Here is a 22,586-nt window from a genome sequence, read left to right as displayed (position 1 = left end):
AACTCCAGTTCAAACTTGAAACATTTGTGATTTTGTTGCTTTATCTCTTGGTTGAAAGTGCAGAAAATATCAAGGAGCTGTGACGTTACACCAAGCTGCTTTGGGTTGTAGTTTCCAGTCAGCAAACAACTGAAGAACAACTTAATTCAAGAAAATGTGTCTTTTCACCACCTCCTCCAGCAGTATTCTCTTGAGGCCTCTCTGTTCTGACCGTCACTGGGTCCGAATCAACAGTCATCTGAGTCAGGTGTGAGAAGGTGGGGCATTTAAATCATGCAGAGCAGCATCTGGAGTCTCCCTTGTTTTTACTTGGAAAGTTGCAGCAAATGAAATCCTGCTGCAGTTCTGACATTTCCGAAGTTTTCTAAGTGATTGCACAGTCTGTGCTGGCAAATAAAATATTACAGTAATAACCCTGGGAGACCCTCAGAGGGGTCACTACAGTTCAGAAGTAGCAACATAAAAGACAAAAACTACAACATCAAGCAAACACAAGAACACGTATGAGGGGACAAAAGTTCTGGAACAAATGCAAAAAGTCTGATGTGAATAATAAAAACTTCAACATAAATGCAAAAAAATCCAACATAAAGAAAAAATATACAACACAAATGTCAAAAACTAAGACACAAATTAGAGATCTACAGTATAACTGGAACAAATGTGAATGAAATCTACAACACAAATGCAAAAAACTACAACATAAACACTAAAACTGACACCATAACTGAGGAAAGCTACAGCAAAAATACCAAAAACTAGAACACAAAGGCAAAAACCTCAACATGAAAACAACAAAATGAAGGCAAAATTACAACACAAATGCCAAAAACTACAAAAATCCAACATAAATGTCCCTCATTACAAGCAAGTTTTTTTGTAATTGTCACAAATGAAAAAACTATAAAACCTGCTCCTCCTACAACACCAGTTAGAAAGCTTCATATACAAAAGACATGGAAATGTGGAAGAACGCCACAGAAAAGGAGCATCAAAGGTTTGCGTTTGCCATGACCACAACTCGTCGCTTCTGCATGTCTTCCTGATCAATTTACTTTGATGTGAATCATAAAACACATGTTGAACTCTGCCTGAGCAGAGAGATCAAATATCCCAGCAGCTGCACCAAACTCAAAGGGTTTTATCCTGCTGCAAATGTTCAACACTTTCAATGCGTCCTGTTTATTGAGCAGCCTTTGCAGTTATCATAGATTGTACAGTAGAAAAACATGGTAATGTTTTTTTCAAACAGTAATTTATCTAACCCAGACATTTTGAGCAAGAGGTGCTGATATTTTTGTGACTGTGGTCAGAATAAAACCTCATTCCTCACCGTTCTGATCTGAAACAGGAAAAACAACACGTCCGCGACTCGTTTCACTGTTTTCATTTATTGAACAAGAAGGTGAGGAGACGAGTACAAAAAGCATGACCGAGCTACATATCAGTGCCACGCTACGTCTGTGTGTGTGTGTGTGTGTGTGTAGTGTGAACAGGTAGCACTACTAACAACAGCTTGCTGGTGACTTATGAACAGTGAGGAAAAGCTTCCGCTGACTGACGGTGTGTTGAAACCCAACAGAAGTGCTCTGAAGCTTCCCGTCTATAGCTGCCATTGGCACAGGGAAATTAAAAAAGAAAAAAAAAAAGAAAACAAAACATTTTGGGATCCTTTTTGATCAGGATATTAATAAATTCTCCACACATGCCAGCTTTTCTTGCCAAAGAAAATATACATTCAGGTGTTTTTTTTTTTGTATCTGTTTATTACCACAAACAAAAGATAAGTCCTCTTTAAATCCAGGAAACTGAAGCCAAGCCTGATGTTTCTCACTTGTCATTATCAATTAGCGTCTGGTCAAAAAAAAAGAAAAAAAAGAAAAGAAGAGTGCAAGTCAACAAAAGAGGCTGGGTTATATGTGGAACATCGTCATCAGGAGTGTTATTTCTTTCAAACTCCATCTAAACAGTAAGTGCACTTCCTTGTAAATGCACTTTTCACAAAAAAAGGGGGGGGAGGGGTCTTGTCAGACACAGAAAAGTCAGGAGTAATTTCAGTCAACAGCATATTTATTGAGAACAGGTGCTAAAAGGTTCTCTAAAAACCCACTGGAGGTTAAAATTGACTTTAAGTCCACTGTGAGACGCTTTCCCCCTCGTGTGACACTCAGTGAAGACAATTAAATACATGAAAGTACAAAACAACAACAAAAAAACAACAATAAAAAAATAAGACAAAGGGAAAAGAAGCATCTTGAAATTATAAAGGTTAAAGGCAACAATCCTAAAACAACACAAAGTAAGAATAATGGGTTGTAACTTTGAAGATAAGACAGACTTAACACAAAAGCTGCAATGCACAACAAAACAAAGAGGATGTTCCCTCCGCTGGCTGAAAGAAGAAGATTTCCACAACATATTTATTCAGCAAGAACGTTGGAAACCGATAGCGTGGATACAAAAACCTCTGTGATGTCAGATTTCACTTCTTCAATAGGTTTTCCATGCAACTCAAGTCGCCCTCTGGTGGTTGTAGGAAATATCGCAGAAGCAATGTAGAGAGCAGGAAGTCAGTTTATGCAACGTTTCATGCAAGTGATGCAAAACAATGATTTCTTGAATTCAATCCCATAATTCTGGCGGCTACGGCCTCGTTTACACCACAAAGTTTTCAAGTGAAAACAAAACTTTCCTTGTGCTTTGGTGTCTGTTTACATGACAACGGAGCCCCTGGAAACAACTTTTTGAAAAACGGCTTCCAAGGTGGAACTTTCCGATTCAGTTTCCATGTAAATGAACGAAAATGCAACTTTCTGAAGAATGCCTGGGCTCCATTTCCGTGTAGACAGTCAAAGTGCTGCTGTTGCACATGAGAACTACGGCAGATGTGCAACAACATCTGCCTCCAGAGTGTCACGACTCCCGGTTCACTCTCTCCTGGACTGTAGTTTTATAGTGAAGAATCACTCGTAATAACGATCCATCCTGGTCAAACAAATGCCCGTGTTCTCCCACGGTTAATGTTTATAGCGTACTGTTGTCTGTGCGCTTGTGTTTGTGTTTGACTGAATGGCCATCGTCACATATTAAAACTGATTATTCTGGTAGTTTGTTGGGTTTTGAGAAGGTTTGCTGTGATTTAGAGGGGTTCCACCACACCTACTGGATGATCACTTTTCCCTGTCAGGTTTTGCAAACCTCTAAAATCTTTCTTCAGGTTTTTTACTAAAGCTAACCTGACCTAACATATTCGCCCAAAATATTTCCTTTCCTTTTCCTGGAACAAAGTTTAAACGCTGACTTAGCAAGTCAATAAACATGAAGATTGTCGAACTCAATTTTCAGTCAACGAATCGATAACAGTGCAGAAAGAAAAACGCTGCCAAGCACGCTAAAAGAGACCCGCGCAAAAGGCCGTCCTGCTAATTTCATAAGTGCTCGCAGCCGTAACAGTGGCAGAAACTGGGAGCGACGTCTCGATCCAATCGAGCGTCACCTTCCATAAAACTCTGAAATGTAAACGACTCGGTCGTCGTCTGTACCGCTCCAAGAGCTTCTAGAAACATTCAAGTCTACGTACACATTTTTTCTGAAAAATATTTATATTCACATAGAAGCCGGTCCTACAGAGTGAGACATTCCTCTACTTTCCTTTACGTTCTATGCAGTTAATATATTTCATTTCTCTTAAAAAAACAAAAACAAAAAGGAATATAAATAGCTTATTGAAAACAAATCTATCTGAAAACGCCTGCTGGGAAAACACAGCTACATACTTTTTACATGTTAATCGACACACATTAAAAAAAAGTAAGATAGAAGCTTAAAATGAGCCTTTTAGCGTTCATACAGTGGTAAAACCTTAGAGGTAGAGAATGTATCAAATATTAAGAAATTAACTAAAACAAACAAAAAGAAGGAAACAAAGAGGCTTAAAGAGGTCCGATGACCTCAATGAAACAAGCAGACACCATGAGATAACAAAGGTATATTTAAAGGTAAAAATATAATTAAAAAAAAAGGTCTCCATGGTAACGGTGTAAAACATGGCCAGTGGCAGCTATAGCTTCCTCGCTAACCGACCGACGGCTGACACAGGTTTGTTACGTGGGAGAAAAGCTGTTAGTTCCGGGTTCAAACAGTCACCGTTTGGTCCAAGTGCCAAGATAATGAAATAAATTCATTCTGCATTAATCTGGGATGCAGCGTGAGCTGAAATCTGTGGAAAAGTTACTCTGAGGTTCAACTTTCTCTGAATGAAACAGGAATTGTCAGTAATTCTTATACTTATATTCACATTTCATTGTGAAGCTTTTATGAATATTTGAGAAGTCTACACCCAAACTCTGAGGAAACGGGGGATTTCCCACTTTGAAATGGGATTAAAAATAATAGTTCCACATATTTAGAAATGAAGCGTGTAGATTATAATGACCCCACATTCATCATTTCATTCAAGTGCTGGATGTTCACAGTCTGACGTTTTAGTTCCGATGTGAATTTCAAGTCTCTCCCGGAGTGAGCGGGAACTCCCTGCGGAGCGGCTGGTCTGTGTCTGTGTCTGCCAGAAGGTGTTTGTCTGAGGGAAGCGGGTTTGCTCGATGTCGCCTGTCGCTGATTGGATTAGCCACCGAGCTCTGGTGCTCTGTGATGACTGAGGGAAACAATTACTTTCACTTTTAATTACAGCAAATGACAATCTGCCGAGGCTGGCGTCACTGGAGTCCGAGGGGACGGCCAATGGGAGTGTTCCCCTTTTGGGTTTTGAAGGGTTCAACATTAAAGTCTCAGTCAACCATGGAAACTTTCAGTTCACAGTTATTTGTTGAAATATTAAAGCAGACTGTTGTTCAGATGTAGCTTTCCTTATATGGTTATGCGTTACTGAAACATGACTCCATGCCCCGCCTCCTTTAGGCTCACATTGGCTCAAGTCTGATGAAACTCCCATAATTCTTACTCTATTTGACTTCATTCTGTGTATAAATTTATTTCATATATCAGTAATCACACTAAAATGGAGAATTTTTGTTTTCTTTATGGAGCCACAATAAAATAATTTTGAAATTTGCCAGCAAGGCAGTGAGGCTGGTGCCAAATTTCAGGGTGCTGCAAATAAGAAGTGGGAATGAAACCCTTTAATTATGGATCCTGATGGGTTAAAATTTGAGAAGAAAATTCAATTTACAATTAAAATCATGCAAAAGCAAATAGTTGAGTAAATTTTTAGCAGAATCAGAATTAGTCACTGAAATAATTCACCAGATCTCTTTACGTCCTGAACTAAAACATATCGGATTCAGTAAAACGCAGGTTTTAACGCCAAGGCATCGTCGACACTCAACACATTTCTTTCCAGGATTTATTCACTGTTTTTCTGATTCTGACTGACATCCAAGCAGATTTTCCTCTCTTGCTCAGGCGTCAGTCGTTTGCTGGACTTGTTGGGCTGATTCAGTGACTGCTTGAACCCGGAGCGACGACTGACTCGAAGCAATTAGTGCGAGTTTGTGTGAGAGTTTAAGCTCAGGATTTGTGAGCATGCCAGTGTACAGAGAGCAGAATGTGTGTGTGTGTGTGTGTGTGTGTGTGTGGTGTGTTTCTGTGTGAGGTTGGAGTGTATAAAGGAAGCTCCTCTACGTCCCTTTAGGCGGGGTCCATTTTAAGGCTGTGGGGTCGATGGTCTTTCCGTTCCCCCGTTTGGTCTCCTTGGCCTTCCAGTCATCGATCAGGTCCTGAGAGGAAAACAGATTCAGCTTATCGGCCAAACAGAGACCTAGATATTATTTATTGTTTTCTTTTTTCTCCCTGCTTTAGGACTGTGAGTCCTACCTGTCTTTTTAAAACCAGGTGCTTTCCCTTCCAGTACTTGAGCATTTGTAGGGACTGCAGCGTGCTGACGATGTCCACCGGGTTCACCGCCGTCTCCTGGCTGATCTCTGCAGAGTTTCACAAACAAACGGTTGGGTCTTTTTAACGATGAAGCCTCGGGCTGTCGCTGCCAGTATTTTCTAGAATATTGACTCAAGGTCTTTTCGTTAAACGTGCAGAAGATGACACAGTCACCGCTCATCTCCTCGGATTTGACCCTCCGCCTGAACCAGATCGATTTGAAAATGGTCCGAAACCGAGTACAGAGAAGGAATCCAGTCATTTCTAGATGAACTGTTCAAGGTCTCAGTAACTGAAACAAACTAAACGCAGATATTTATGAAATTTCAGTTTGAGAGACCATTTCTTTGCTGTGACGTCTGTTCCAACGAATCTTGCACTACTGTAAAGATTAGCTGATACCACAGGAACGTGCGTTTGTGGGATGTGCCAAAGAGCCAAGAATGTTATGGAACTGCACGGTTCTTGTACAGAGAAATAGTTTTCACTGAAATGCACAAAACAACTTGGTGTTATGATCAAAACATGAACACTGACACATCCTGACAAAAGCCATGAAGCTCCTGCGTTCTGATATGTATACGTCTGACAGCACAACACTGAATCATAACTTCAACAAAGCACGACCACATTCTCACCTGTTTATGAAATATGAAAATGTCGCAATCCAGGTCAAACTAATCAAAAGCCTTTTGAGCAATGATAAAAACTAATTTGTGCTGATTACTGGAGCTGCAGCGGAGATCATGAGGGCACGGAGAGAGCGCACTCTCACAGCAGGATGACTCATAACAGTTCGTCCTTTCTCTCTGCGCGAGGTTCACATAGATTCTTACGCTGTCGATGAAGTGCGGGAAGATGAAGACAAAAGAGGGTGGATCTGAGGGCAGAGGGTGTCGCTGAGCTGTTTGTTTTGTTGCAGTGTTGTGGTTAACGTCTGCGCCCGTCCGGTGAGGGAGACCTTCGTTACTTGGTGCTTAACTGAGGTGAAAATGGTTTATGAACTGTTGTGAATCAGTACAAGACTGAAGTTTTCATAATGGACAGAGACAAACTTTTAGTGGATTTTAGGTTCAATGAAGTTTTGTTGTTTTTTTACAGGAATGACAAAATATCTCAATCTCAAGTATAAGAATGCAAACCAATTAGAGATTTCACTTTTTTAAAAAGATGAGTACAAGGGCTATGGGCATTAACAACTACTGGCATCACCTCAGAGCGAGTGTGTGTGAGGGTTCTGGTTTAACTACATGGACGTTTGACTTGGTCAAAAAAAAAAAAAAAAAGAGCCGTTTGAAAACAAAAGTGTGACCTGGTGAAACTGGTGGAAAGAGAACTGGAGCATGCTGGGTGATCGTCCTGCATCCTCAGCGTGTTTGGTTGACCTGTTTTTGTAGAACGCACAGGCGAAGCCTCGTGCACGTCCACCTCTGTTCATCTCGACACCGCTGAATCATTCACAAAACAGGTCACACTTGGCTGCATGGACGCACAATGTGAAGAACTTCTCAGGATCCAGGAATGCTGTTTCGTGGGCAAGTTTCCGCTTCCTGAACCTCGGCTGCACGACTTGTTTTGTGATGAAAAACAAGAGGAGGCTCAGACCTTTGATGGAGATCTCTTTGCCCTGGAAGTTGTTCAGGTAGCGAAGCAGCACTTCTTTCCAGTAGCTCCGGTAGCTGATGAGTCCCAGGTCGGACAGCGGCCGCTCGGGTGAACCCACCTTCTCCTCCACTTTGGACAAAAGATAACCTGAGAAGAAAAAATTAAATGGAGCTTAAGCTCTTCCCTAACCGCCACAAAGTGAGACTGAAGACTGTAATACTGCAATCTCCAGAGTCTGCACTCGGGAAGTATCTAAATCTGGTGTTATTGCTCTGTGCCGGTCCCTGGGTGGCGTGCGGGGAGGCGATGCTGCTTTTTGTCGCACACGGAGCAGAGAGCAATCCGCACTGTCAGAGTGCGTACTCACTGAAGTCTATGAGCATCTTGCCGTAGCCCTGCCTCATGTACTGGGGCATGGTGAGGATGCAGGACACGTTGTAGTTCAAGAAAGAGTTTTTCTCCTGCAGGGAAACACGAAACACGAGAACAGACGCAGGTTTTTCACCGTCACCAACAGCAGAAAGAACTGTCAATTTGAGGCTACAGCTGGTTATACTTGATATTTACAAAGCCTGATTCACTGATCTCTCGTTGCTTTTAGTACTGTAGTCCTACTGACTTTTTCTTCCTTTTGTGAAAATCAGGTTAACTGAACTAACAAGCCCCTTTAGAAGCCATCTGTTTCTCCTGTGCCTTCTGAAAAAACATGATCAAAAACAGCACTTGTTTCACCATGTAAAGAATAAATAATGTGATATTTTGTCATATTCGAAGGTCAATGACTGAACATGAGGGTTTTTCTGGTGGGAGTTTGCATGAAGTATCTCTATTTACCCCAAAGGGGAAAATTTGTGACATAGAAAAATAAAATAAAACAAAGCATCTGTACACAACAAACAACCACAAAACCACTCCTTTACCCTTTTTTTAAAAAGACAGGAATGAATTAGTTTTTCTGTCTATTATTTTTGCAGTGACTGTAATGTGTTTGGCAGCATCAGGTTTACTCACAGGTCTCATTTCGTGCAAATCAATCACGTCATCAGTGGTCTTTCCAACAATTGTTCTGCTCAATTTGGCTAAATCCAACTTTATACTTTTACGTTTGCAAGATAAAAGTTCAAGATGAATCCAAAAATTATTAAAAACTCAAGAAAAAACAGTTTTTAAACATTGTCATAGAGGTGGAATCCATAGTAAAACTAGAGTGCAATGCTTCTTAAATTCACCTTAATCCCCCAAGTATTTTTGACACCCACCGCTTCGTAACACCATCTAATAATCCATAACTCCACAACATTACTGATGGAATACGCTCAGACTCTGATCAATTCAACAGCTGAAAGTGAGATTCCCGTCTGGCTGGAGATACCTTGGAGAAGTATCCGACCAGGTGGCACCCGGTGCTGTCAGCTTCGGTCATCACGTAGAAGAGGAACGGCTCCACGTCGTAATACAGAGTCTTGTGGTCCAGGAAGAGCTTTGCCAGCAAACACAAGTTCTGGCAGTAAATCTGAGAGGGAATGAGAACAAACAGACATCAGAATCAAGAAATTAACTAGAGTCGCATTGAAAAAGTTCGGATTTAAAACACACATTCATCACTTCACTGTCTGAAACAAGCAAGTTTAGCTTCGGCTTCTTTCAAAGAAATCTCATAATCAGGACAGAGGTTAGTAAGAGAGCGTCCTCACCGCGATCTGGTAATACCAATTTCAACCACATGGTGGTGTTGTGAGTTAGTTCTTTGTCCAGTAAGAGCTCCATAAAGCTGTAGGTGTTAAACTGTGAGGAATAATCTGCTCGTAGGGCTAAAACCTTAGATGATGATGATGCAAAACAGTTATGAAGTGATAATCCTCATGCTTGCTACCTGCTCCAGGCAGGAAATAAAAAACAAAACAGTTTTGAGAAGTTGTTAAATTTGTTGTTTTGTAGGCAGGTAGGTCCAGATGTGTTGATGGTATTGTAGCTTCCTCTATAATGTTAACAAGCCAAGACATCGAGAGCCAGGAGATAAACAATGCACATTTCAGGTGAAATTTCTGCTGTTCTTGCAGGAAAACCGTCAAATCTCGGATGAACTGGTGGAAAGTCTTGAAAGAGGAGCAATGATTCCTCACCTTGTTCTTTTTTCCATCCACCTCAAAGACAGAGATGTTCCCCTTTCTGTAGATCTCGTCACCTGGAGGGTGTTTCCACACACACTTTGCCTTTAGAGGAGACACGAGAGGACAAATGGAGAGAGAAAAAAAAAAAGCAGGAATAAAAATAAGTCCAAGAAGTGAATATCAGTATATATTGTCTCACATTTCACCAGACTTATGCAACTGTAGTGTTTTAGTATTGGAGGACCGAAATAGAGTCCAAGACTAAAATTATGAGACGCTTCGGGCACTGAGAAACAGCAGGAGCATGAAAAGCGAGTCTCTGTCCATTTTCACACATCACTTCATACTTGGCCTGTTATTGATCAGAGATATTCTCAGCTGAGCTCAAACAGAACTGATAAACCACAGGAAAGGAGTTAGCAGTATTATTTTTTTCCTCTCACTGCAATATGAACTGAACAGACAGCGAGAATTACAAAAGTGATGACATATCTATAATGAGAAACAATTACACTCATTTGAAAACTTCCTGCTCGTCAGCAGTAGAGACCTTCGATCAAGGTGAGTCCATGAGAACTAGCACACTGAGGATGGAGGCATGTATTTATCTTTTAAAACATTAGATTGAAAAGAAACACTCGAAAGGTTTTCTGGTCTTCGTGCAGATTTGCTAAATAAAGCGTGATGTTAAATCGTTTGTTAAATCCTTGAGGTGTTTGGACATTTTACTGGATACTGAGTGTAGATCTGAGCTGCCTCTGCACTTTGAGGGCCATCAGGAAGCCCTGCAGCTGCCTCACCATGTGCCTGCGCAGAATGGTCTGGCTCTTCATGTACTTCAGGCAGAACTCGCACATGTAGAGCCTCCCCAGGCGGGCGTACTCCTCCGGGTACGGCGAGTGGTACCAGGTGTCCAGCTCGTAGCGGCCGAACACGATGGTCTTTATCATGTTGCTGCCCTCCGACACCTGTCCGGCCAGACGCAGCTTCTCCTGCACAGCCGGGACCGGACGGCGGCGGGGGCGGGGCGGAGGAGTGGGCGTGAGGAGGACGGGAGCGGGGAGGAGAGGGAGGTGGAGAAATGTCGCAGTTAATCAGGGAAGAGGATGAGGTGAGTCAAAGATAACACAGGAAAACCTCAGTGGAGCCAGAAAATAAAACAGAGATGAGAGGAAAAAACTGGGATGAAGAAATGTGATTGAATATCACACATGAAGGAAAATCATCAGGAAATATTTGACCACTAATATTTACACTCAGTACCGATGCATGGCGATGATTATATCACACTAACAGGGTGGGAAAAGTTAAAAACAAATCAAACATCATTAATTTTTGCTGCGAAACTGACACTATAGGAAAAATCCGTCCTGTCAGAATGGGCCACAAAAGGAAAAGAGCAGGTATAAAAGCAAACACAGAAAGACACAAAGCGATCGTCCAAACTACCAAAAATATCTCAGACTCTTCCTGTGCCTGCAGGGGAGGGTGTGCGGACTGAAACAGAGAAGAAGAGGAACAAGGTAGCAAAGGGGGCACACAAAAAAGAAAGGGAAGAGGGAAGAGGGAGGGGGGGAGGAGGGGAAAGTGCCAAGGAGGGAGGTGATGATGAGTTTTCTCTCTTACAAGGTCCTCCGAGGCACGTGCCTGCGCTTTCCTGAACAGCTCGAGGTCGTAGTCGCTGGTGATGTTCTCCAGCAGCGGCTCCCGGGTCGTCCCGTGGCTCTGCCGGTGCTCCTGGTGATCGGACGCGGAGGTGAGAGCGGTGAAATGCGTGCGGCGTGACTCGTTTCACACACACTCACCATGTACTTCTCCTTCTGCTCCTTATTGAGGCCCGAGTTCCTCTTCCTCCTCAGCTCCGTCACCTTCTCTTTGTAGCGCAGCTGACGGTCTGTGGGCGCCTGAGAAGACAAACCACAAACGCTGACGCCAATCTTGATCTCTGGAGGTCGGCAGTCGGGCTGGTGGAGCAGTGGACGGCACTCTGGCCTCACAGCTACATGAGTCAAAGCTTGTCTCCGGGCCGTTCTGTGTCAGGGTGGTATGTTCCTCCGAGGTGTGTGTGGGTTTTTCTCCAGAAACTATTTCCTCCCACAAGTCCAAAAACCTGTGTGAGGCTAATTGGGGGGATAAATGGCCTGCAGGTGTGAATGTGAGTGACTTTCTCTGTGTCTGGTTTTACCAAGTTTTCACACACAGAAAAGACATGTTTCATTCTGTTAATCACAGAATCACAAATCTGCCAACATTACAAAAATAACTCCAAAAAATCTTGTCACTTCCTCAAGGTCCTAAACTCCTCAGTGTAAAAGTGAATGACGGTGTTTTCGCAGATTAAAATCTCTTAATTTATCAAAACTGCAACAGCTTTTCAAACTTATATAGTAGTTTTAATTACAATCAGCCAACCTTAACTTTATTTCATTTATAATGTGAGGACCCGCAAACACACTGGGGCTGGACAATATGGGAAAAAAACCCCAACAAATTCCAATGTAAACTCATTTCTTTAAACATTCAGACCCACTTTAGGTTGGTTCAGATTCTTTGACACAAATACAAACAAGATTAAATTAAATCTTTGAAAACCGCTTTAGCCGCTGAAGCATTAAACAGCCTTTGATTTTAAATCTACATCTGAAAAAGAAGTCAGTATTATTTTGCTGTCCTTGCCGGTTCAAACAAAAGTTCCCTTAGAAATCTCTCCTTACAGTTAGTTCCTGTAATTCACGCTGTAAATCTCCAGCTTTATTGCAGCAGCACCGGTCCAGCAGAGGCAGCATCCTCCAGGGAACGGTTGCCATCACAACCAAGACTTGGTGTGTAAATGTTGTGCTGTGTGAAGTCTTCTGGACTTCAAGGGCAGGAGAATTCATTTTTCATTTCACCCACTGCCAGCCTGAATAATAAAATTTCCAGATACTTCAAGAACAAAAATTATAGAACAAATATCCCATAACCTTCCTTGTGTCTTCTTTTATTTTTTTTGACACTTTGATTATTTTTAAAACAGTTAGTTGCATTTTAGATTAGCTGACATTAAACAACACTGCTCAGAATTGAGCAGCTGACTGCAGCAATAAAAGCAAATATTCATACACAGAGTGAAGTGGTGAATTCATACATGCAGAAATCTTGAGTTTTTTGTCAATATGAGATTTGATGAGAAACACTAAAGCAGAGAAGCAAGATGTCTTCTTGTTTTCCCAAATAAATTCATGTTTGTTCTTGAAGGTTTTGTAAAAAGTGCAGCAAAGGTGGATGCTTTCATTTCTGCTCACTAAATATGTGAAAGATTTGTTGCATCAGAGTTTGGTTTTCATGCTTTTATTGCTGAAAAAGATACTGTAGCTCTGTTTATTTTGTTGATTTTTGTGTCAAACCTATGAATTACACAATATGAGGAGGAGCGGCCACTTTCGCCACGACTCCTCTGACACTGCTACAGCGGCAAATCGCACAGTGGAGTGCGTTTCTTCTGTGTGTGGGGGGTTTTCCCTCTCCACACACAAACACACCTGTGTCACAGCAGCAGGTTCCCCCCACAGGAAGTCAGTACATCTGTCTGTTTCAGGTGCGAGCGTGCGCCATCACCACGATGTCCCTGTTACCTGGCTTCTTGTGGAGTGCCTGTTCTCGTCCTGGCGGTGCGACAGCGTCCTTTCCTCGGTCTGTTTGTCCCGCGTTGATGCCTTGCCCTGACAGAACAGCAACACAGCGTGCCAACGGCGAACGTCAGAAACATCGCGGAAGAGCTCTCTGTGTTCCTGGAGGCTTCACAGCTTGACAATTCCAATTTCTTTCTGTTGGTTTGCGTTTCACGTTCTCCTCAGTGTGTTGGCAGAAAACCAGTCTCAGATAAAGGCAATACTAACACATTTGAGAAAAACTGATGCAAAACACAGTATCACAAGAATTGTAGCTCTCTTCTTCTATGCTTTTAAAAATAAACTGATAAAAAGAAAAGAAGTCACACTCTCATCTTCAAAATTCAGCATAGAGTGTGTCCTCAGTGCAGTGAGAAAAAAGGCAGATTGAATAGTAAAAAAAACAGAGTAACTGCATTAATGTTTTTTTCTTTCATTAGAAATCCAAAAGAGCAGCACCTATAATGAGCTGCAGTGACTCTTTCTGCCACCTAATGCATGAAATGGACCTTTCCTTTGACATACAGCACCTTTCAGGGCTGAGATGAGGTTTTGGGTGAAAAACAACTTCTGTTCATTGAAGGGTCAAGGACAGAGAAAACAGCTGATGTGAGCCTGAAGGGCTACAGAAAACATTATGCCAATGGTGGGTGTGTGTGTGTGTGTGTGTGTGTGTGTGTGTGTGTGTGTGTGTGTGTGTGTGTACCTTGCATTCATCAGCAGAGAGGTTGTGGTAAAGAGGGCATCCTGATATGGAAAAATGTCTTTCGTGTCGTCCTGTTAGATGACCTAAAAAAAATGAAGAAAGGGCTTTATGAGTTTCATTTAACCTACACTGATACAGAATCATACTTGATAATGGATCACTGGACTTCATGGTACATATGTTATTTCATAGATGTGATGTTTTTCATTGCTTGTGGAAAATGCTGAAAACTGCTTTCAACAGCAATAACTGATCCCATCGCACCTGACTCCTCTGGCTGACTGAGTTTAAAGGATCTCTTAAGAAGTCTGATCCAGAGAAACACACGAGTTCTGCTCTCACCCAGTGAGTTGCAGCCAGGCGTGGGACACTTCATGTTGAAGTTGTAGCTCTCGTGGAAGCGCCGTCGCTTGGGCCGGTGGGAGAGGTCGTGGGCGGCGGCCTCTTTGAGAGACAGCTCCTTCGCCAGCCGCTCGTCCTCCTCTTGGGAGACGACGACGTCGTTGCTGGAGGAGACGAGGTCGTTGCTCGGGCTGGACACTTCGAGGTCAGATTCCGAGGAGGGGGCGTTGCCTGTTGGCGTGCGTGGAGGCGTCTCGTCACGGTCAGCCCCCGGTTTATTGTCTGCGTAACCAGGACAAGAAAAATGCATCAGTGCACAGAAAGATTCAGCAAGACTGAGAAAGATATTGATCCAATATGGGAACCCATCCACATTATGACACATTTTGGTCCACAATTCTTACGTTTTGCCAATCTATTTGAGAAATTCTCTACAAAAATCATAAATATTGAACTGGCAACTGAGTTTTTTAGCTGTCCCCTTGATATAAAATCATAAGCAGTGGTATTTGTCGAGCAAAAGTCTTTAATGGAAGTTGATTCTGTGATCATATTATCAAGCAGACCTCTGTGAAAGCTTCTTTATTTGCTATGTTCTTACTTCAACTGTTAATGTGATCCTTCTGGATGTGCTTTGATGATTGCAAATCGTCTGTAGTGTCAACAAGGTTTCCTGATCTCTTTAAATTATAGATACATCAAACTCTCTCTAGTTCATGTTTCTTAATGTGGCTGGTGAAACCAAAGACAAATTTCCACCTCGGTGGACAATAAAGTATTCGTATTCGTATTCGTATTGAAGCTACATCCAAAATAAATGAGCCCCAACAACAAAATATTTGTTTCAGTGCAAAGAAATATGAGTGCATCCTGAAAAAGCACAAAAAAAACTGAATAGTCTTAAAATTATTCATTGAAAAATGTGTGCATTTTTAACATCAGGTTATTTTACTCTGCTTCCTTGAGCACAATAAAGTGAATTTTCCAAAAATCGTTTTTCATTCATTGTACGATAAGGACTATGTTGCACATGAAAGTGCAAAAATTTGTGTGTGTCATTTTGCAAATCAGCCCTCTGAAACACGATTCCCGCAGCCTTCAGTATGTATACCGTACTTATCCTAGACTGCTTTTACAGTTTAACTTTGGTGTTCATGCTGCATCACTCTCTTACACTGAGGCAACGCTGCCACCTGCTGTTTAGTCAGGGTAATCATATACTGTTGTTCATAGAGTATCTCAAAAATGCCCTCTTGAGTTACAGTTCAGCATTTTCAGTATCTGCAGCAATTATACTTTTCTTTCTACAGTCTTTCAACTAATAAAGTGTAAATGGAGCTTCTCAGCTCTCACCATTCGCCTCAGTGTCTGAACCCGATGACCGGCTCTGTCTTAAGGGGTATTTTTTGGCGGCGGTGTTCGATGCCCCCTGCTGGCTCCGTGTGATCCTGCGTCCAGAGGAGAAGACTGAAGCTGCCACCGCCTCTGCTGCTGCCGCCGCCGCCTCTGCTGCTGAATTCAGGCCTTCGTCGGGACAAACAGCCACAGGAGAGCTGTTCCGTGCTGAGACGCAATTATCTATCAAAGAGAGGACAGAAAACTGCTGACACATTGACAAAGGCAGGAATTTCACAACTCTGACCTCCACTGCAGTTGTTCGACTGACCTAATGATGCTGCCTTCACTGCACATCAAAAATTACGACATGAATCAAATATTCAAGCAAAAAACATTCAATACCTTCTTGGAATTTACTAAGCCTTCTTGTTTCAGGGGACAAAAACTGGTCGAGTGAATGTTCAACAGTCAAAATTATCAATAGTTAAGTAAAAACCACATTTGCCCTGATAAGATACACTGCAGAACGCTCACTGAACAGCCAGAATATCTAAAACACGTTCAGCCAGCAAACTCTAAGCAAATTACAGCACAAACAAGAAAGAGTTACTTGTTGCGAGCAGCCTCAGGGTTCATGAAGATCCTGCTGAAGACAAAAACCTGAAGGTCTGATCCCACTCCTTTCGGCAGATAACTATTCTCTGTGCCATTTTTCAGAGTCTGTGAGAGGACTGGGACGGCGGAGTCAACTTGTTTCCGTAACAAACCGCAGAAGAAAGAGTGTCAGCCGTTCTTTCTCGGTTGTAAATCCCCTCTGGCAGCCACAGCAGAAAGAGGTCACACAGGGGGTGGGCGCAGAGTTTGTGTGTGTGAGGCAGGAGAGGGGGGAGGTCAGCCTGTCTGAATCCATTCATGCTTTATGGCTGCCCATATACAAAAGCTACTTCTGAACTGGTGAAGTGAAGGAAGGTTTGAGGTCCCTCTGTGGTCTGTGACTGAGAACATGCTCATTCTGAGAACCAACACCACGACTGCTTTACTGGTTTACTGAAGATGAGAAAAAGTATTTGTGATATGATTTTTTTTTTCTTTGGAAGAAAAAGTACCTTATTATCATTGTTGTTTTTTGACAAGTTGATCTAATTTAGGAGCCTCAGACCCGGCAAAGTGACAGGACCTGTGTGATCTCCGATGATGATGATGATGATAGATCCTTAATCCTGAGAGATTGCTCAGTAGCTTACATACGACAACACTATTTGCACACGTGACTGAAAGTGTTTCAAGATAGAGTCTATTCCTCATGAAATCCCCCACCGTCTCCTTGGTCTTGGAGGTATTCGCCTGCAGGTGGTTTGAGCTGCACTATTCTTTGAAGTCCTCCACCAGGCCCCTGTACTACCATCCGTACTCCCATCCACCCTCAACGCATCCAGCCGTCACAGTATCCAAGATTTTTGTCAGAATGAACCAGGCCACATGTCATATAAGCAAATATCTGATCAAATCTAATCCCTTGCGAACACAATGTTGAAACAGTCTGTTTTTAAGAGTTTTTGTTTAAAGCAGCAAATGACTAAATTCAGATTATACAGAAACACAGAGAGACACAATCACTAATTGATCTGAAACGACACAAGGGGAACATGCAAACTTCCATATCAATGCCTCAAAACTCAAAATTCGGTGTTTATACTATGAAGCAACAGTGCTGATCACTGCACTACTGTGCAGGCCGCTTTTTTATTTATTTTTGTCATTTACAATTTAAATTAAATAGACTGGCTCCTATCAACAGGGAATTTTGGAATTAAATTGACATAATATTTAAATACATTGTGAGCACTTTGCATGTTCTCCCTGTGTGTGTGTGGGTTTCCTCCCACAGTCCAAAAATGTGCATGCCAGGTCAATTGCCCCTGGATGTGAATGAATGTGTGTCTGTCCCTCTGCTGTCGCTAGGTGATGGACTGGTGACATGTAATGTCACCTACTGAAATTACTCCAAAGTTTATTCTTAAGTAAAAAAAAAAAAAAAAAAAAAAAAAACCAAGAAAACAATACATACAATTTCATTAAATTACAAACATACAATAAAACATTTTCATTGAATCAGCTGTCTTTACCCTTAAATTCTACTCCCTGGTGGTGACAGTGACGTTTTTGCAGTCCTCAATTATATCGAGTCCAAGTCCTGTATTATCTTTATATATTTTAGTATAAAAGTGTCCTTATTCAAGAAAACTTTTCTATCTATTTCAATCAATTCTTTGTTTTTTCCAATACTGCCTGAGTATTGTTTGGAATATTTAGTATTTTCAGATCTCTCCTTTTCTCCTTTCTAAAGTGCTTCCTTCTAAACTATAATATTCGTTTAAGCGAAATCCTGACGTGCCTTCCATCCAAAATAAAAACAAGTGTTTACCTGCGGAGCTCTGGCTGAGGCGCAGGGACGCGCGCGTCAGGCGCGTGCTGCTGCGTCTGTGCGCGCTCTCGGGAGCTTCGGCGTGCTCGAGATCGGCGGAAAAATCCGAGTCCTCGGTTCCATCCGAACTACTGCCGGCGGTCCTCTGGAAGAAAACAACAACCCAACAAAACGACTTTGACGACAAAAATATATGGAATTTAACATAAACAATAAATCATTACAGCTAATAAACTTTTTTTGCTTGTAATTACCAGCGGATAATTCAACAAGGATCCCATCCTGGGGGAGGAGCATCACCAACTGTAACTGTTTACATCAACTTGTCAAACACACCCAGAAAAACTGACTTCACCAATATAAAACAGTGTATAGCAGTTTCCCGACAACAACGTAGTCTGTTCGGCACGATTATAAATCAGACTACTTAAATGACAATACAAATCGTCCCTTAATATGGCAACAAGTAGTAAAATCCTCAAAAACACAGGTTCTACACCACAACAAACTGAAAGCTAGTCCCCCGACATGAAACAGAAGCCTTCTGAGTGGGGGTGGGGAAAGGGGCACCTGGACGAGAGCCACATAAAATACCAGCAACTCTTCGATTCCTTTTCCTGTACAGAAATAAGAAGCTTTCAGCAGCAGCTACCTCCTCATTTGTGTTGAAGATAGCCCAAGATTTTTTTTTTTTTTTTTTTTGCATTTTAATTTGATCAATGATATTCTTCCAAGATCTTTAAACAAGTAAAATATTTCTCAACATTCAGACACAAGGCAATTCATGGTTCTTTGCAAGGCAATAACTACAACATAAAACTGAAAAACTACTGTACAATAATTTAATATCCCTAATAGCTACTTGTTATTATTGTTATTTCCATGTGATCATTTCACGACATGACTCCTGAACCATTGGAACATAGTATTACGTGAAAGAGTGAAAACACAAATCAACAGAGTACTTACAATTACAATAAAAAGCTAATAGATATTTTGTTGGTATAATAAAAACAATAAAAAAGTCGCGAAACTCAACGAAAATATATCATAATGACATATTTAAAAATGATAATTTCCTAGAGTAGATATGTGATAGACAAAAATATAGATGGATAAATGAATGAATAAATAAATAAATGAAAAATAAATAATACATTCATTTTCCAGCGCACATTACCAAGAGCGCAGTAACTTCACGTTGAGGGGGCTGAGCCACTCATTTGCATATGACCAATCAAATTAAAGATAAGGCGGGGTTTAAAAAAGGCCAACCAATCAACGCGGGTTTCATCACACGACTGACCAATCACAGCGTTGTTTTGGTGCGGGCGCTCGCTGCGTCCTCGCACCCAAAGAACAGCCTGTTCCATTTATGTCAGTTAGACAAAACTGCCGTTATTTGCGTTAAAGGGCGCATGCCGCTTTCTCTGCTCGCTCTCTCTTAAAGTTGGTAAAAACGCGGCCTTTTTTCGCACTTTTGTGCAAGAGAGGCGTGGCACTCAATAAATAACAGCGCATCCTCGCAACTCAGCACTTACAGAGGCTAACGCAGCTTGGCTGCAACAACACGGATCCAACCTCATACCAACAGTTAAAATCGTCACAAAAACACTTCGCCTCATGATGGACGTCGCACCTATACGGAACAGCCCTCGGCTAACTGAATGAACTTTGATTTGCCCCCCTATGGACGCTAACGTTAGCTATGACGTGATGTTATGTGTACTAACGACTGAGTCCGCTTTACCTTTCTGCGGGGCATTTCTCCAAAGACTTGACGGGTCCCCCTCAGGCTGATAACTATTCCGGAGTTTGGGAACAGATTATCCAAAGCTGCACAGAGGTCGCAACAACAACAAACCGTCCGTAGTTGACATGAGCCAACTCAGCTGAAAAAAAGCGCATAAATTTCTCCGCACTTCCTATAGGACACTGCGCATGCTCACTGCATCTCTGGGTCCGCTGTCAAAATGCATCCGGGTGGAAACATACAGCTGCGGGGATGTTTATATTTTGCAAAAGCCGGAGTTAAAGCAACTCCTTGCATACAAAGACAAAAACAATGAGCGAATAAGTCACCAATTCCCCAAAAAAAGCAGTATTAAATTATTGTTGAACAGTGGTCAACAAAAAGAAAATTAATCAAGTTTAAAACATTTGAAACTAAATCCGCCGTATCTCTATTTTCTTCGAGTTGTTCCAAGAATCTTCTCCAGATGGCCTTAGGAAATAACGAACAAGAAATGTTTCCATCAGAGGAGACCACGAGACAATTACAAATGTTACACATGCACTGGAGCATAATGTCACGACAGCATATTACGTTTTCCTAATTACATCTGTGAGACGCTTCAATGTTACCGGAATCTTTCAATTTGCCATCTAAAGCAGCTCAGGAGAGGCATGGCCGTTTACTGCAGCCCTTAATTGCGTAAAGGATGCCTGTCACAGTACTGCTGCAGCGTCAGGTCTTCAGGAGATACCATATGGCACATTTGAAGGGTGGGGTGGAGCTCTCAAAGAAATGTGACCAAATGGCTCGTTCAGAAACAGATAGTCCCTTTGGCTTCAGGCAGACCTTTAGAGGTATTTTTGCAAAGTCTGGTATGCTTCATTTTGCCATAACTTTCATTACAAGTTTAGACCATAAATATTTTAAGGAAACATCTACTCAACTTCTTTATTAGCCAATTCAAAGCCTGACTTCCTGCTTTTGTACTAAACACATCTATTTTGCATAAATTTTAATTAAACCCTGCCACATAATCTGAAATACAGCTCATAACACACAAGTCATAATAGATCCAGACAGAGACCAAAGATCCAGCTCAAATGTTTTATTCAGATTAGGACATCAGAAATAGCCACAAACCATTTGAAAAAGCCACACAAGAGGTTCAGTGGCAAACTGATCCTGCTGGGTGACATTTCAAAGAAACCACTACGTATGACAACTTGAGATGGCAGCTTTATGGGTTAGGCACAAATCACACATGATTAGGTAATGTGAAGCTGGAGCTGTGCAGCTGAAACCCGGAGGCGATTCTTCTCCAGGATCATGCTGAGGCTTCTTAGCTCTTGTTCCCCAGGGTGTGCTTGTCAAACAGATATTCTGCCATCTTGTTGTTGTGAGCATCCATGCGGGTGAGGTTGGTGATGTAGTCACCCAGCTTCTTGATGGACTCCACCTGCTCATTAAGGTAGTGGCTCTCAAGGAAGTCACACAGCTGAAAAGATAAGAGGAAATTAGTAACCGGCCAACACTCGAGTTCGGCAAGTATTTCCAGAAGAAGTTTTACAACTTACATGTGGGTCTGTGTGGTCAGAGGCCAGCTTGTGCAGGTCCAGCAGAGCCTGGTTCACGGTCTTCTCCAGCTGCAGGGCAAGCTGCATGGCCTCAAGTCCACTGCCCCACTCATCACGCTCAGGTTTCTGGAAGGAAACAAGTTTTGAACCACTGCGGCTTAATCCCAGATGATCTCTCCCAGACAGAGTGGTTAATACTAGAAGTTTATAACTTAAACCAACCTTGACATCCTGGAGGAAGATGCGGCCCCCTCTCTTGTTCTGGAAGGACAGCAGCTTGTGAGCATGCTCCCGCTCCTCCTCGCTGTTCTCCTTGAAGAAATGGGAGAAGCCTGGGAGGGCCACATCATCACGGGAGAAGTAAAGGCCTGGGGGGTGGGGGGACAAAGGCAATGATTAGGACACAGTACCCATCATTATATGGCCAGAGAAGAAAACACACATTGTGACGAACACTTGTTATGCTGCCAAGCAGTGGTCAGTAACATGAGTCATGACTGAAAGCTGGTCTGGTGTCGAATGATTACTCCTCTCGAAAATACAACCTCAGCATGACACAGCATGTTTGTTTAGTGAGATTAGGAGAGGAATAGGACACTTCATATATGGCTATCGGCAAAAAAAAAAAAGAAAAAGAAATGTAGTGGATGACCATTAAGTATCAAGAACAACACTGAAAAGAACATTTGAGCAGTTTTACTCACCATGGAGGTGTAGGTGTAGGAGGCAAACATCTCCATGTTGACCATGCGGTTGATGGCGGCCTCGCAGTCGCGGTGGTAGTTCTGACGCACTTGAGACTCCATTTTGGCTGGTTGTTTTTCTTAACAGAGACGGTAGAAAAAATAGAGCTTTACGTCGACTTTATCACAGCAGCGTTCAAGTAAAGAAGGATTTTTTTCGATTCCGGAATGTTGAAAAATCTTCAGCGGATAAGACGAAGAGCGAGGATGAAGTAAAAGAAGTTCCGTTCAAACACTGTTGAAGCAAGAACTCCTTGAGGCTGTCTTCCCCTGGTGTGAAATGGTAGCGCGCAGCTTCCGGTATTTATAGTGAGGGAAGACCTCGTGACACATCCTACGTCACTCCGCACGTTTCAGCCAATCCGCGTGCTTGGGATGTGACGTACACGTCAGATTGAGATGAAGTGGCCGTTTTTTTCTTTCTTGGAGTTCATTGACATCAATGATCATTGTTCCTCACACAAT

At 42.1% G+C, this 22,586-nt stretch overlaps 2 protein-coding genes across 7 annotated transcripts; both read right to left on the bottom strand.

The window, feature by feature from the left end:
* Positions 1–1,687: 1,687 nt before the first annotated feature.
* LOC115387338 (histone acetyltransferase KAT7-like) lies at positions 1,688–20,008 on the bottom strand. Of its 6 annotated transcripts, XM_030090012.1 has the most exons (16): positions 18,324–18,981; positions 18,070–18,214; positions 15,660–15,884; positions 14,307–14,588; positions 13,965–14,047; positions 13,223–13,309; positions 11,414–11,512; positions 11,235–11,345; positions 11,058–11,105; positions 10,409–10,600; positions 9,621–9,710; positions 8,870–9,010; positions 7,865–7,958; positions 7,498–7,644; positions 5,833–5,939; positions 1,688–5,735 (listed from the first exon to the last, which is right to left on the bottom strand). In XM_030090012.1, the coding sequence occupies exons 1-16, from the start codon at positions 18,348–18,350 to the stop codon at positions 5,637–5,639; spliced, it is 1,977 nt and encodes a 658-aa protein (XP_029945872.1). In that variant the 5' UTR covers positions 18,351–18,981; the 3' UTR covers positions 1,688–5,636. The 6 variants fall into 6 exon arrangements, with proteins under 6 accessions (XP_029945872.1, XP_029945871.1, XP_029945875.1 ...); XM_030090011.1 differs by lacking the exon at positions 18,324–18,981 and adding an exon at positions 19,820–20,008 and having other exon boundaries at positions 11,058–11,345; XM_030090015.1 differs by lacking the exons at positions 11,058–11,105; positions 18,324–18,981 and adding an exon at positions 19,820–20,008.
* An 886-nt stretch (positions 20,009–20,894) lies between these two features.
* LOC115387342 (ferritin, middle subunit) lies at positions 20,895–22,416 on the bottom strand. Its single transcript, XM_030090022.1, has 4 exons — positions 22,079–22,416; positions 21,601–21,746; positions 21,379–21,504; positions 20,895–21,299 (listed from the first exon to the last, which is right to left on the bottom strand). The coding sequence occupies exons 1-4, from the start codon at positions 22,182–22,184 to the stop codon at positions 21,144–21,146; spliced, it is 534 nt and encodes a 177-aa protein (XP_029945882.1). The 5' UTR covers positions 22,185–22,416; the 3' UTR covers positions 20,895–21,143.
* Positions 22,417–22,586: the final 170 nt, after the last annotated feature.

This window comes from Salarias fasciatus, chromosome 4, assembly GCF_902148845.1.
Source record: "Salarias fasciatus chromosome 4, fSalaFa1.1, whole genome shotgun sequence".
Taxonomy (NCBI): domain Eukaryota; kingdom Metazoa; phylum Chordata; class Actinopteri; order Blenniiformes; family Blenniidae; genus Salarias; species Salarias fasciatus.
This window is presented reverse-complemented; position numbering and strand designations above follow the sequence as displayed.